Below are 13,462 nucleotides of genomic sequence, written 5' to 3' on the forward strand. Positions count from 1 at the left end.
ACATGCTCAAGTCTCCTCTTTCCCGCCTAAAGTGTCCTGTCAGTGCTCTTCTGTTGGGCTGGCTGATCAGGGGGAGCCTAACGGGGTGCTTGCCAGATGACTGCCCTGTCAGCCTTATAATGGGCTGCCATCTGCTGTCTGGCATACACAAAGGCAGAGTGTGTGTGTGTGTGTGTGTGTGTGTGTGCAGGCATGGAAAAAAGGGGGGGGGGGCAAAGGGGAGCCTTGTGTCGTGAACACATACAGTCACAGGGCAATCAAACAACCTTCTCCTAATACACCAAAACTACAACTTTGGGAAATACTACAACTTTCCAGTGTGATTCAGGGGATATCCATCAACATCCGTTAAGTCCATTAACTCAACAAAATGAACTCAACAAAATGAATCAGGTTGATTTATAACTGCACCACTACAAAAGCTCAACAGTGCACATACTGCTGTATATAACAGTTCTCTTGCACACAAACAGCTGTGTGACCCGAAGACAACTTCAGTCAATAATTACTGTTCACTGCCAGACCAAAACAAAACCCAACAGAACCCTTAAGGCTGCAGGCCCAATGCCAATACACAATTAAGAGGTAGTGGGCCTTTGACATCTTTCAAGCCTGAGTGCGGACCACTCCACAACAATAGCTAAAGCACAGTCCAAGAGTGAGAGCGAAGGGAAACAGATTGATGTAGTGCATATGTGTGTGTGTGTGTTCGTACTGCTGTTTCTCCAGCAGAAGGCAAGTCACTGGGACATTGCACCCCTCCTTTCAGGGGCAATTGAGTGAATGGGCCTATAAAACCAACAGCCCCTGGGGACAATAGGGCCTGGGGGCATTAAGTCATGGGTGAGTGGGTCCCTTTAGGGGCAGCAGCTGACCCTGTGGAGAGGCCACTTGTTCTGGGGCAGGGGGCTCGTGTCCGCAAAGCCCAGGCCAAGCTGACAGGACCCAACACACACACACACACGCAACACACACATATGCGTCTCACACACATGCGTCTCACACACACACACACCCACGCGTCTCACACACATGCGTCTCACACACACACACACACCCACGCGTCTCACACAATGTGACAAGAAATGGGGGTCAGGTCTGCCCTCCGCATTCAACCCCAGATAGTCAGTCTCCATCCCTACCCTACAGAACCACCTGCCTCACTGCCAAATCCACCTGGCCGACTTCACACGTCTGAAGAGACAAGATCTGCAGGCAGGACGTTTACACTGTAGTAGGTACCGGAGGACCTGAATTAGGTGGGGAACCAAGAAGGCTCCATATGCTAAGACAGCAGTTGGGGACTGGGGTGGGTGTGTGTCACTCTGAAAGCATAGTAAAGATTGGGTATTGTTTAAATCAATATAGAAAAACAAAACACAAAAGGCTTCAGAAATTCAATGCGATAGCATTTTATTATTCCATATTAAGTAAATGGCTACAAAACCAGTAGGTAGGAGTTCTATGGTACCTTAGTTATGACATCAGCAGAGAAATATTGTAAAATAAAACATTGTGATACACCAGTGAATTATGCTATGAGTTTTGCTTGAACATGACAGCACATCGTATTGTGTCGTGTAAAGATGAAAACACCTGCTCCTACGCTTGTACTTAATTCCCTCAAAACCTATGGGTTAGATGGCAAAATGTTAACATGCATGTGTTACATATCACAACCTACAAACAGAACATACACTCCAAAGATTCTAAAAAAAAAAAAACGGAACACGGAACAAACATATTTACAGATTTAGCTGTTGGATAAGACCAGTCGGTTTGACACTGTATGCAGTGAACCATAGCATGATCGATGGAGCTTTGGGACCGAGCGACACCAACATGTCTGATCTTTCCACTTGATCTCCTGACCAGTTTCCCTTCTTAGTTTCACATACATGCTTAATGCTGGATAATCCAGATTATGGAAAACCCACGAGTGACATCACTGACACCACTGGTGTTCTATACAATAGTATTAATATTTAATGGGTTTGCAGAGACTTAAAATACCAAAGCAATTAACGGAATAACAAATGATGATCACACATTCAGTTCAAATTCCTTCATTACAAATGTAGTATTCATAAACCTGGTCACTCAAACATGGGATTGTTTAGGAATCGGGCACAGTTTATATTTACACTTCAAAAGAACAAGAGTCCTTTGGCTTCCAAAACCATGTGTAGATTGTTATTGCAGTGCTCTTGTGTCTTGCTTCACTTCTATGCTTCTGCCTGGTATAAGTAGCAGCTAGCCATTCACCAGCACTCAACATCATCAGAGGCCAAGAAACCAAACATAGAGCCTTGTTCTTCTTCTATCAGCGTGTTCTGTTGTCATATTTATTGACACATTCATTTAACGCCACTGAAGCTTTCAAAATAAGGATTAACAAAATCTACATCTTCATCAGGCCACACAAAACAAACGAACCAACACTTACACAATGAGAAAAGTGCAATTTGTCTATGATTAAAGGTTGGATGGAATCCAGCTACCTAATGAACAAACGCTCATTCCGAGGAAGATTGGTCTAACATTATCAACATTGCTACAGAATTGGACAGTTCTCATCTGATCCAAAAAACGAACAAAAAATATGATGAATGAATGACATTTCTGGCAGTGTGTGTTTACTTCTGATCTGTAGACATGGATGTGAAAGGTAGCCAAATCCTTGTTGATAGAAAGAAAATATAATTGTTCAATAATGTCATTAAATTGTTTTTTTTAGAAATAAATAAATTAGTAGATATTTAATAAATAGAACCTACAGCTTTCACACAAACAGCACATCCTTCTCAACTACACGCTTGTTCTAGAACACTGGAGAAATTGGAATTGTAGTCAGCTCAAGAGCCATACATACTGAATTGATATTGTATATTTTGATACAGTTTATTGCCAGAGCTGTATGTTATAAATCAATGATGATAGGCATTTGTTGTTTTCTTGACTACGTTTCACTCGAAAAGAGAAAGTTTAAGTGTCAAGAAACAGCTGTACAGTAGACAGTCTTACTGAACCTTTCATGCTGTGCGATCGACATTTATATTAATATCTAAGTTTTAGAGCGAAAAATAAATACAAAAAAATAAAATAAAAAATGAACCAAAAGGTACCTTCCGTTTTCAGTTTCTTTGCAGTTTTATGCTACAAAATACATTCAATAATTGTTTCAACTTGAGACTGTTAATGGTAAAGTATGGCCTAGGAACTGAAACTTTATGCCGTCATGATGCCGCAAGTGCTATCCAGTGACTCCATAACACTACATTTCCCCCTGTAGCAAACCAAACTCAGTAGTGCAATACTGACAGCTTTCTCTCACATACTCCTAAAACTTATCATCAAAAGGTTATGTATTGTCAATGATAAGAGGGCAGGTCTACAAACAAGATGGAGATTATACATACTGTATATGAGTAAAGTTACAATACTTCATAAAACATATTTTTTTGTTTCCTTTTGTTTAAGCAGTATATATTAACAATATGAAACTCAGAAGCAGCCACTGCCTGTAATAATAAACATTCTATTTGTACAGTGTCCTGTATGTGCAGGCTGTTCCAACATTATTATCTAGTGCAGAATCTAGCATTTCTCATCGGTACAAAACTGTCAGCTACATGGCTAGTACAACATCTTGTGAATTCAAAAAGGCAAACCAAGCCATTGGTTGAAAAGAAAACATAGTGTGAATATCAAGTAAGAACTAAGGCAGTGTCCAAGAAATACCATGACAACCAGAACAGCAGTCACATCTTATAAGTACTCTTTAGGCAGAGTTCAGTAATTATTTTTAATTCACACGCTTTTTGTTGTTGTTGTTGCGTACGGTCTACTTCAAAACATCAATTGAGTCTTGGTTACCTTGGCAACTCCCTTGAACAGGTTGGGTGTAGTGTGTCTCTGGGAGGGAGTGATGGATGGAGGCATGGAGGAATGGATGGAGGCATGGAGGGATAGATGGAGGAGTGAGGGAGGCTGTCAGGCCAAATCGTGTCCTAGGGCCAAATAGTGTCCTACCTGACGTCACAATGCTGTTCCGCAATGCTGACCTTAAATTCCTGAGATATCTACGCGTGCTAGCAGGAAACTGTCATGGTTGCTATACTGGTTACTAATTAGGAAGTTTTGTATTTAGGCTTATTTAAGCCAGTTTATTCTATTCTACTATTTAAAGTTTTCACTCGTTCGACATTCCCGAGACAGCAACGCGCGCAGGTAGAATACTATACGTGTTGCCTTCTCGGTCTGTTAAAATTGATGCTAAATAAGTAACTTTTAAACGAAAACAACTAGCTAGCTAGCACCAGCTATCGAACGAGTGAAAACTTTAAATAGTAGAGTAGAATAAACTGGTTTAAATTAGCCTAAATACAAAACATCCGACCTAGTAATTAGTATATCAACCATGACAGTTTCCTGCCAGGAATTTAAGGTCGGCATAGCGACGGACGCGTCCTTGCTTCGGAACGGCATTGTGGCGTCAGGTAGGACAGTATTTGGCCCGAGGACAGTATTTGGCCTGACAGGGCCATTCAGAGGACGAGAGCCCTGGAGGAGGAGCTGGAGGAGGGGTAGGTGGTGGTGCTGAGGTACTGGCGCGCCTGCTCTGTCATGAGCATCTGGTCCTCCGTCTTCCCATAAACCACTGCTTCCCACTCGTTCTTCACCTGAAGGGTACAGGAGAAGGGGTTAGCCTCCCAGGAGAGGGGGTTAGCCTCCCAGGAGAGGGGGTTAGCCTTCGAGCCCTCCTGACCATACTAAGCATGGTTCTCAGTTTAGGTAGAGTGCAGAGTTCTGAGGAGGCCATGTTTAGGTGAAACCGTCTCTCTTCCAATTGGGTTAACTATTCATTTCATCGGAGGCTACTGAAATAGCCACAAACGCCGTGTGGTTGTGTGAAGGAGAGGTCTACGCGTACCTGACCAGATGCGGGGTGAGGTAGTGTCCTCAGAGGGGGGTGAGGCTTTTTCTTGCGGGGGCTGGGAAGGTGTCGGTGGGGGGGGCAGGAGGACTCTGGTGACAGGCGGCGGTTGCGCTCCTCGCGTTCGGGGATGGGGGTCATCAGCAGGGAGCTGGTCAGGAGGCTGTCATCTTGGACCTACGGGGACAGAGGGGAGAAGAGGGGGGAAGGAACCGATCACTGGCATGTTCATGTGAGCAGCAGCGTTCCTTCATATTAGGATAGCAGTGTTCCCAGACCAACCCACCTGTGCGTTGTTGAGCTGATCCTGGAAGAGCTGGACATTGAGGCAGTCTTTCTCCCAGGGGTCCAGGACCAGAGATTTGCGCACCTTCCTGGCAGGGCCATCCTGCTGTGGGCCACCAACAAACAACAATGATCAACATATTTTCGAGGGAGATTTCGTTTGATACTTTTGCCTGCTGAGAAGTATACAAATCGTTTTTGAAGCCAAGAGGCGATTTGGGTTTTGGATAAAAACCCCAGGGGTTGCCAAGAGAACTTTGGATCCTTGTTCTCGAGCAGACGTACGTCATGTTTCCAGGTCCTGAAGTCTGGTTGGTGGTCTGCTCTGGTGAAGATGTCAGCTCCCGTCTCCTCCTTCAACACCTCCCTGATGTCCTCCTCTAGATAAGCCAGGGGCTGGGACTGGAACAGACAACACACCCGTGAGCACGCGCACACACACACACACAATGTAAAAGCAGGTAAAGCCTGAAAACACACTGACCACCATCTTTAGAGGGCCATGCATCTTCTCCTGGAAGGCGAGAGCGTTTTTAAAAGGTGTTGGAGTCCTGGGCGTTGGGCCCAAGATGGACTTACGGATCTTAGGAGTCCTGAAACTGCAGAAGGGAAAAACAGCCGGAGAGAAAGAGAACATAAAAGAGGTTTAAAATTAAAACAAAAACAAACAAAAAACATTTATAAGTAAAACGTCTCTTACAAACATGAATATGACCTGAGCAGAAATAGCAGCACTAGCGTAGCCGTGGTAACCTTACCCAACGTTCTCCTTCTGGTGCTTGGGTGTGGTTTCCTTCTGCAGAGGCGTGTTGAAGAACTTGTGTCCACACACAGGGGTGGAGGTGAGGGCGGGGGTGTCCAGGCTTAGGTGCTCCCCCCCTGAAACGTTGAAGAACTAAAACAGAGAAGAACCATCATAGGGGGATCAGGCTCCATACGACATCTGGAGTGCTGATTTTGAGCAAAATTCGAATCGAAAAAATCTCAACATTCTTCTGAAATTTTGATCCCAAAAATGGGAAATGGTGAAAATATTTGAGGCGATAAAATGTGAGGGAATTTTTTTGGGGGGGGAAACCTTCGGCTCTCCTTTTAAAATTCTAAACATTGTGATGTACCCGAGACGGTGAGAAGGGCAGCGTTTTCGAGGGGGTCTTCTTGGGAGAGTCGGTGCTGGTGTCTATGAAGGAGTGTCCGGTCCTGTCGCACGCATGAGATGACTCCACCCTGTCTCTCCTCTTCCTCCTCCCCACAGAGGGAAGGCTGGGTCTGGGCGCGCTGGTCTGATGAGGGGGGCTGGGCTTGCCCTGACCAAACGGGGCACAGTGTTTACCCAGGCCAGAGATGGCGTTGGGCGGGTTCACGTGGTAACCCTGCCCCTCCATCGTCCTCTCAGGGGGGGCGTAGCCCCCCTGGGTGTGCTTCAGGGGGGTCCCTACTTCAGACAGGTCGAAGCTGGCCATCTCGCTCCATGCCACAGGATCCTGCAAAGCCAGACACATCTACAGTAGATTTTCAATACATCCATGTTCTAGGTCTGGTACTACCAGCAGTTTGTGGCGTGCGTACACGCATGCCAGTGAGTCCCTCTCTACATCACACGCTACGGCAAACAAAAACAAACTCAGGCAAAACAACAAACAGTTACATGCACACGGACTGCATTGTCACACCCCACTCACCGAATCGATGAGTTCCATCGTCTCAGCAAACTCGGGGATGGTCTGCAGGGTGGAGAGCACGGTGCTGGCCTCCACAGCCAGGAACTTACTGGGGGAAACATCGAGCTGGCCCTGGGGCCCCTCTGCCTCCTCGGGCCCCCTCCAGCCCTCCTGCTCCTCCAGGCTGCTGCTGCTGGTGGTCAGGGTGTCGTCGGACACGCTGTCGGACCAGCTGGCGTAGCGGTCGGCGCTCTGCGGGGACAGGAGACGGGGCGTTAGGTGGAGCAGGTCCAGCGGGAGACCAGGAGGATACACCACAGAGGTGGAGCAACGGGATGAATACAGAGAAGTGAGGAAGACATGTGGCACCATACGAGGTACAAACACAGGGCGGGCGGGCGGGCGGGCGGGCGGGCGGACGGGAGGGGGGGCAAAGGTTGTTCCACACCAAACATCTGAATGAGGTGAGGTGCTTAGGGGCAGGAGTAGGGGTGGTGGGAGGGGGTCAATGAAGCACAGCTGATGGGCAGTGAGGCAATGAGAGGAACTAGAGGAGGGGGATGAGATGGAAGCTACTGCAGCAGGTCAAACTGGAAAGCATGCTCACGCACATTCATATGTGCCTACGCTCACGAAAACACAATCACACATGTATGTGGGACGGCCCTCTCACATACATGTGGGCTATGCTACGGGCTAACACAAAACACACTCCTACGGTGTGTCCTCCTTACACATGGGCCTCTGCACTGCGCCTGTCTTCGGACTTCGCTCTCTGCTGACATAAGCAGCAATTCAAGCTCCTTAATTCTCTGCTCTTTGTCTGGGTCGTCAAGGCCGGGCGGCTGGAAGAGACGCACATCGGGGAGGAAGAGAGGAGGAGAGGAAGAGAGGACGGAGGGAGTGTGGAAAGGAAGGTAGGGAAAGAAGGAGAGACAAATGTTTAACTCACTGGTTGGTAACTCACAATTACTGAAGGTGGACCCTTTGCCCTGGCCCAGAAAACACCTCATTCAGACCCACATGTTAGTTGATATAAAAGAAAGTCCTTCAGTTCTTTGATTTAGGAAGTGATTAACCGGAGACCAAAGAGAAGTTTAGGAAGAGGACGAAACAGAAGGCGGGGAGGAGAATCACTTCACTCACTGATAAGAAGCTGGAATCATGAAGGCTGTCCATGACGTGTCCACTGGAAGGGCCGTAATGCCTGTAGCCACCAAGCTGCAAACACACAGGAAAGAACCAAGAAATATATATATATATATATATATTATGACAAAAGTCTCACCAGAACAAAAAAAAGCATGACCTCATGGTTTCGGTCTCTGAAATAATACCTCCAAAAAGGTCTGTTTGTGTGTTATCAAATTCCACTGACCTGCGCCGGTCTGGTCAGGGCCAGAGGGCTGTGGTCTGGGTGGGGGGAGTCTGGGGGGGGAGCACAGGTCCTTAGGTGCCGTCTCCTAACCCCACCGGAGGCAGAGCCGAAGGCCCTGCAGCTGTCCTGGAGGTAGCCCTCGTGCTCCACCTTCCTCCTCATGGTGGAGTTCCAGTGGTTCTTGATGGAGTTGTCTGTCCTGTTGTGGGGGAGGGAGAGGGGAATGACAATCCCAAACAGCCGGTTGGGTCAGTGAGCAGTCACAGCAGTTGTTGACGTTCTGTGTCCTCTCTAGAAAGCTCCCAGAATGCCGTGCGTGTGGGTCTTACCTTCCCGGCAGCAGTTTGGAGATCTCGGCCCAGCGGTTCCCCAGACGCTTGTGTGCGTCGTAGATGATGCGGTCTTCTTCCTGCGTCCAAGATGACTTCTTGACCTCGGGGTTCAGGTGGTTGTGCCAGCGCTCGCGGCACTGCTTACCGATCCGGCCCTGCAGGTGCTTGGCGATCACCGACCATCGCTTGGGGCCGTACTTGTGTACGAGGTCGATAACCTGCATTACACCCACACAAACACACGGGGAATTAGAGCCAAAACTTCTTTTTTTTTACCATGCAAGTTGCAAAGACACACACACTTGTAAAGGTCCTGACTGTTCAGAATGCAGCTTTACGAGTAAAGCTGTTCGTCTGTTTCAGGCAGAAGGCAGGAATCTAGTGATGTCATCTCTGTTATGTCTCCGTGGGTAACCAGAACAATCCGACTCTAGATAGGAGTTGGAAAAGCAATATTTTGGAATGCTGGGGCCACATTCCTGCCATCCCTGCAGTCAAGACATCATGTAAGCTGTATGTGAGGAATGCATTGTTGGTGTTTCAGCTCGGAGAAAGATTAGCAATCTTTGCAGGAGGTCTAAGGAGACGCTGGGCGCAGAGCCAGGGAGGTGGGGAAGGTTCAGGCTATTTTAGGGGGGAAGTCTGCAGTCAAACGCACGACCAGCGATAGTCAATATATTTGATATTCTTCTACGCTGACACTGAAGTTAATATCAGATGTAATGACGAGGTTTAATAAGGATTGGGATTTTTGTTGTTGTTGTTGTTTGTTGCAGGTTTGCACACAAACCATCCTTCTAGTCTGAACACACACACCTGGCCAATCCCTGATTCTGAACACCTTCACATGTCCTCTCTTTCTTTCTCTCCCTCCGCTCCCCCTTCCATCTTTATTTCACGCTCCCCCCAGCCAGGCCGGGGGACGTCGTCTCTTCTTACCTTCTGATCCTCCTCTTTTGTCCAGGGTCCTTTCACCAGCTCCGGGTTGAGCACCTTCTGCCAGCGGTGCTGACACTGGCCATCTGTCCTCCCCTGCGACACACACACACACACACACACACACACCTCATTACAACACTACACCTTTACACACCCATCACACTCCTCTCACACACGTTCACTACTAGGATGAGTGTTGCTGTGCAGCATGTTTAGCGAGTGGGTGCATGTTGTACTTACAGGGAAGTAATTGGCAACTAACTTCCAAGAGTCTGTTCCATGCTGCTCAACTAACTTTTTCAGCCTCTCATCCTAAAAAAAAGAAGTAAAAGAGAGAGAGAAAAAGAGAGAAAGAGAGAGAGAAAGAGAGAGAGACAGAGAGAGACAGTGAGGAGCCAACATTCTTGACAAGCTTTCTTTATATAAGGAGGTTGAGTCATTACGCACTTTCTTTTCACAAATGACACATCAGACCTTTCCAGCTTTTAAAAGAAGTAAACTGTACACAGCAAAGGTTAGAGTAGTTCCAACTGATAATGTTTTACGACAATGTGATAATAGGAGATATGTGGGGCTAACAAACTCTTTGAAGCATACAAAAAGCCATGCGTTGAAGAGCCATGCATTAAAGACAAAGACTTTTACTTTTTAAAATGACTCAATCATGTGCCAATTATTAACTTACCTCGTCCCGAGACCACTTGACCTTGAACAGAGTCTTCTTGTCTTTGGTTCTATCCTTATTCTCTGGGTCTGTAGAATGTAGTTCTTCATCCTCGTCCTCACTAAACATAGGACAGAGGAAGGGAGAACATTCGTTTTTGGACAAATTAGACTAAAGTGAAGCCTATTGCAAATGAGACTACTTATCTTTTATTCGGGTATCAAAAGCTTACTGTAAGCTGAATGTTGACATTATGAGCAAGTAGTAATTCAGAGTTGACTCATGGAATCATGAGATCATTGCAAAAAAAAAAAAAAAAAAGAGAGAGAGAGGCATTCAGACCTAAAAAGGACTAGACCAGAATCCCTCACAACCCACAGTAAGTATCTTGACTGGCATGATATTATAATTACTGTAATGAATAAATGTTGAAAAGATTGTCAGAGAATACTGGCACAAGATGAAGCCACCATCAGTGATTGCAGAGGGAAGTCTTGGTACTAAACAGGACATTCCCGGTCATAATTAGAATAGCTTTTCCTTCAAATCTTGCTTTACTGGTCAGTCTCTTTGCCTTCATGCACAAAGGGTGGGCTAGGTTGTAATGGCTTTCCTGGGTCCACTTCCACAAAAAGTAGTCTTGTGTAAGTAAATCAAGACTCACTGGTCTAGTCTAAATTCCCTTCTACACAACCTCACAGTTATTCTTCCCCAGTCTGTGCTATGCATAGAAAAGTGTGGTTGTGCGATTCTCTGTCCATAGAAATGTCTTGTTGCTGGGCAACACTTCCTCCATGGGGTCACGCTGTGCCAGGATAGAACATTTAATAAACAGGGTGGAGGATTGAAGATTGCTGTTGCCAAGGGTTACCGTGAGCAAACCTGAGGGTCTATGTCTACACTGCAAAAAACCATGAACAGACCCATTCTAGGGAGTTTCAATAAAAGCTCAAAGCTAACCTAACACACACAAACACACACACACAAACACACATGCACACATGCAGGGAAAACAGGGCCTCTCCGGGCTCTTCTGTACGTCTAACCTGTGATGAAAGAGGCTCTTCAGCAGTGACTGGGACATACCAATTGAATTTCAGTGCAACTAAATCCCTGAGTCCAGTAAGGGAGAGAGGTATGGGAGGGCTGTGGGCCTTCAGCTGGGAGAGAGAGTGTGTGTGGGGGTGGGATGTGGGAGGAGGGGGTGAGAGGTACACTCTCATCAACAAGCTCTTTCTCTTCAGGAGCAGTGAAGGTGTGTGTGTGTGTGTGTGTGTGTCGCTGGCCAGGAGTAGGACGTGCACCGGGGTGTGGCCAAGCTAATGACAAGACCCTAACGGTCCACTGCTGAACATTCAAATACAGACAGATTTTTGGAAGCGTAGGACAACTTCCACATTAATTAATAACAGAACCGACGATGTTTCATGGATCACTGGTTAAAAACAAAGACATGCTAGAAAAGCCAAAGCAAACATAGCTTTCATCATCCCAAGATTTCTCACTTATAAAAAAAATTGAGTACGGCGGTTCTGAACATCGATAACCTAGTCAGGCGTTCTCCTGCTCCACATTTCCACAAGTTCACTTTTGCATGTGGGAAGTGAAAATCAACAAGGACCCCCTCTTCTCCCGCTCTGCCCCCCTGTCGCGCCCCCCCCCCCCCCCTCCAGCTCAACACAGATGGGGTACACAGAGGGGGAGGGTGCAGAGCAGGGGACACACGCCACTGAGCTGTTCATCTCACTGAAGTTACATCACTGTCATGTTTGTGGGCAATGATCTGCCACCAGTCAGACCACCAGTCAATACTTAATTTGCGCTTTCACATGGAGAATTTATGAATGCTAAACCATTCGGATGAATTCTAATTTAAGGCAATTCAGTTGGTTTGTTTATGCATTGCTCACTTGCGAAATACAGAACAAAATTTTACAAAAGTGACACATAGACCCATATATGACGTCTATTTTCCATGCATGGGACTTGGATGGGATCACACTAAGGCATTGCTCACATAATCGGAAAGGACCCTGTACAGATCAGGTCCACTGTCAAAGGATGCAGATTGACATCACTGACCGAGGAGTTTTTAAGCATAATGTCGCGCGCGGTGATCATAAGAGCGTATCCTCACATTATTATTGCCAAATATAATATACAATTTGACACAGAATGCATAGCCCCCCCCGTCATCAGTGCGGAGTACGGAAGAAGGCTAATCGAATTTGAAACTTGCAATAAAGCGAGACGCTGAAGCGCTTTGATAGTTTGGTTATTAGCATACCGATATAGTTAGTTATATTCTTATTCATTCCAAATTCAAGTGCTTCTCTTTTTTTATTTCTTGCAAATAGAACTATATAGTCTGCTATTTACTCTAATGTTCAAATTTTTGTATTCATTCACCGAGTAATCCATGTGTGACAGTGAGCAGGTGCACATGTTGTGTCAAAGATCAAGCAGCCTAGATATCTTGCTATCTTAACAGTACCGTCTGGTTACTTTAAGTTTAGTAAATTAGCATACATATTTTCTCTATATTTAAGAAAGCTAGGTAGCTAGTCATTAGCTAGCCATACTGTAGTCTAATTTTAGCAAGTAGCTAGCTTGCTACAATAGAACCATCACCCACCTGCGCGACTTCATGTTGTCCATAATGACAGCTGGCAAGTTGATCAATGCTTCACAAAATAATACGTTGCTCTAGAATCCATTCAATTTGGTCAGCTGTAAACAGTTATTTATGTAAGCCGCTTCCAGCCATAGTCCAGTATTTAGCGCAAAATATGGGCAGTCTTGTCTTGCAGTTCCCAAGGTATGGTTTCACGTCATGCTCCGCTGTGTTGTAAATTCAACAACGTAATCATCCAACTGGTACAATACCGGCGATTTCTTTTGCTGGTTGCGTGGTTAAATACAATGTCAATGCCTTATTCTGCAGAAAAATTACATACTATTGGTGTGTCTCTAATTGTCCGTTACGTCCCACACTCCCCAGCACCTCTATTTTATTATTTTGGCAGTCCGATTTTTGTCCATCCCGCCGAATCTCGCGCCCAGCCTCCTTCCAGAAGGGTGTTTGAATCTGCGCAGGCGGCCTCGCGCCTGATAGGTCAGAAATGTGGAAGCGCAGTCCCTCATACAGATAAAGCGCATGTACAGTCTGAGCGCCCGTGCACACTGCTGCTGCAGTATGGGTAGGGTCGTGGAGTCATCATGGCCAAGTTGTTCACACTGTTTCAAAAAAGAATATTATTAGATATT

General features: G+C 46.1%; 1 protein-coding gene across 4 annotated transcripts; it reads right to left on the minus strand.

The window, feature by feature from the left end:
* Positions 1 to 1,416: 1,416 nt before the first annotated feature.
* On the minus strand, positions 1,417 to 13,257 carry mybl1 (MYB proto-oncogene like 1). 4 transcript variants are annotated; one of them, XM_084703819.1, is made up of 16 exons: positions 12,831 to 13,257; positions 10,217 to 10,316; positions 9,772 to 9,843; positions 9,532 to 9,624; positions 8,590 to 8,810; positions 8,261 to 8,459; positions 8,029 to 8,103; positions 7,617 to 7,727; positions 6,904 to 7,134; positions 6,340 to 6,705; positions 5,980 to 6,116; positions 5,706 to 5,820; positions 5,507 to 5,623; positions 5,223 to 5,327; positions 4,934 to 5,113; positions 1,417 to 4,682 (listed from the first exon to the last, which is right to left on the minus strand). In XM_084703819.1, the coding sequence occupies exons 1-16, from the start codon at positions 12,851 to 12,853 to the stop codon at positions 4,548 to 4,550; spliced, it is 2,280 nt and encodes a 759-aa protein (XP_084559945.1). In that variant the 5' UTR covers positions 12,854 to 13,257; the 3' UTR covers positions 1,417 to 4,547. The 4 variants fall into 4 exon arrangements, with proteins under 4 accessions (XP_084559945.1, XP_084559944.1, XP_084559941.1 ...); XM_084703818.1 differs by having other exon boundaries at positions 5,223 to 5,324; positions 6,340 to 6,723; XM_084703815.1 differs by having other exon boundaries at positions 6,340 to 6,723.
* Positions 13,258 to 13,462: the final 205 nt, after the last annotated feature.

The sequence above is a fragment of the Hypomesus nipponensis genome, chromosome 8 (genome assembly GCF_054491055.1).
Source record: "Hypomesus nipponensis isolate SF chromosome 8, ASM5449105v1, whole genome shotgun sequence".
Lineage (NCBI taxonomy): Eukaryota > Metazoa > Chordata > Actinopteri > Osmeriformes > Osmeridae > Hypomesus > Hypomesus nipponensis.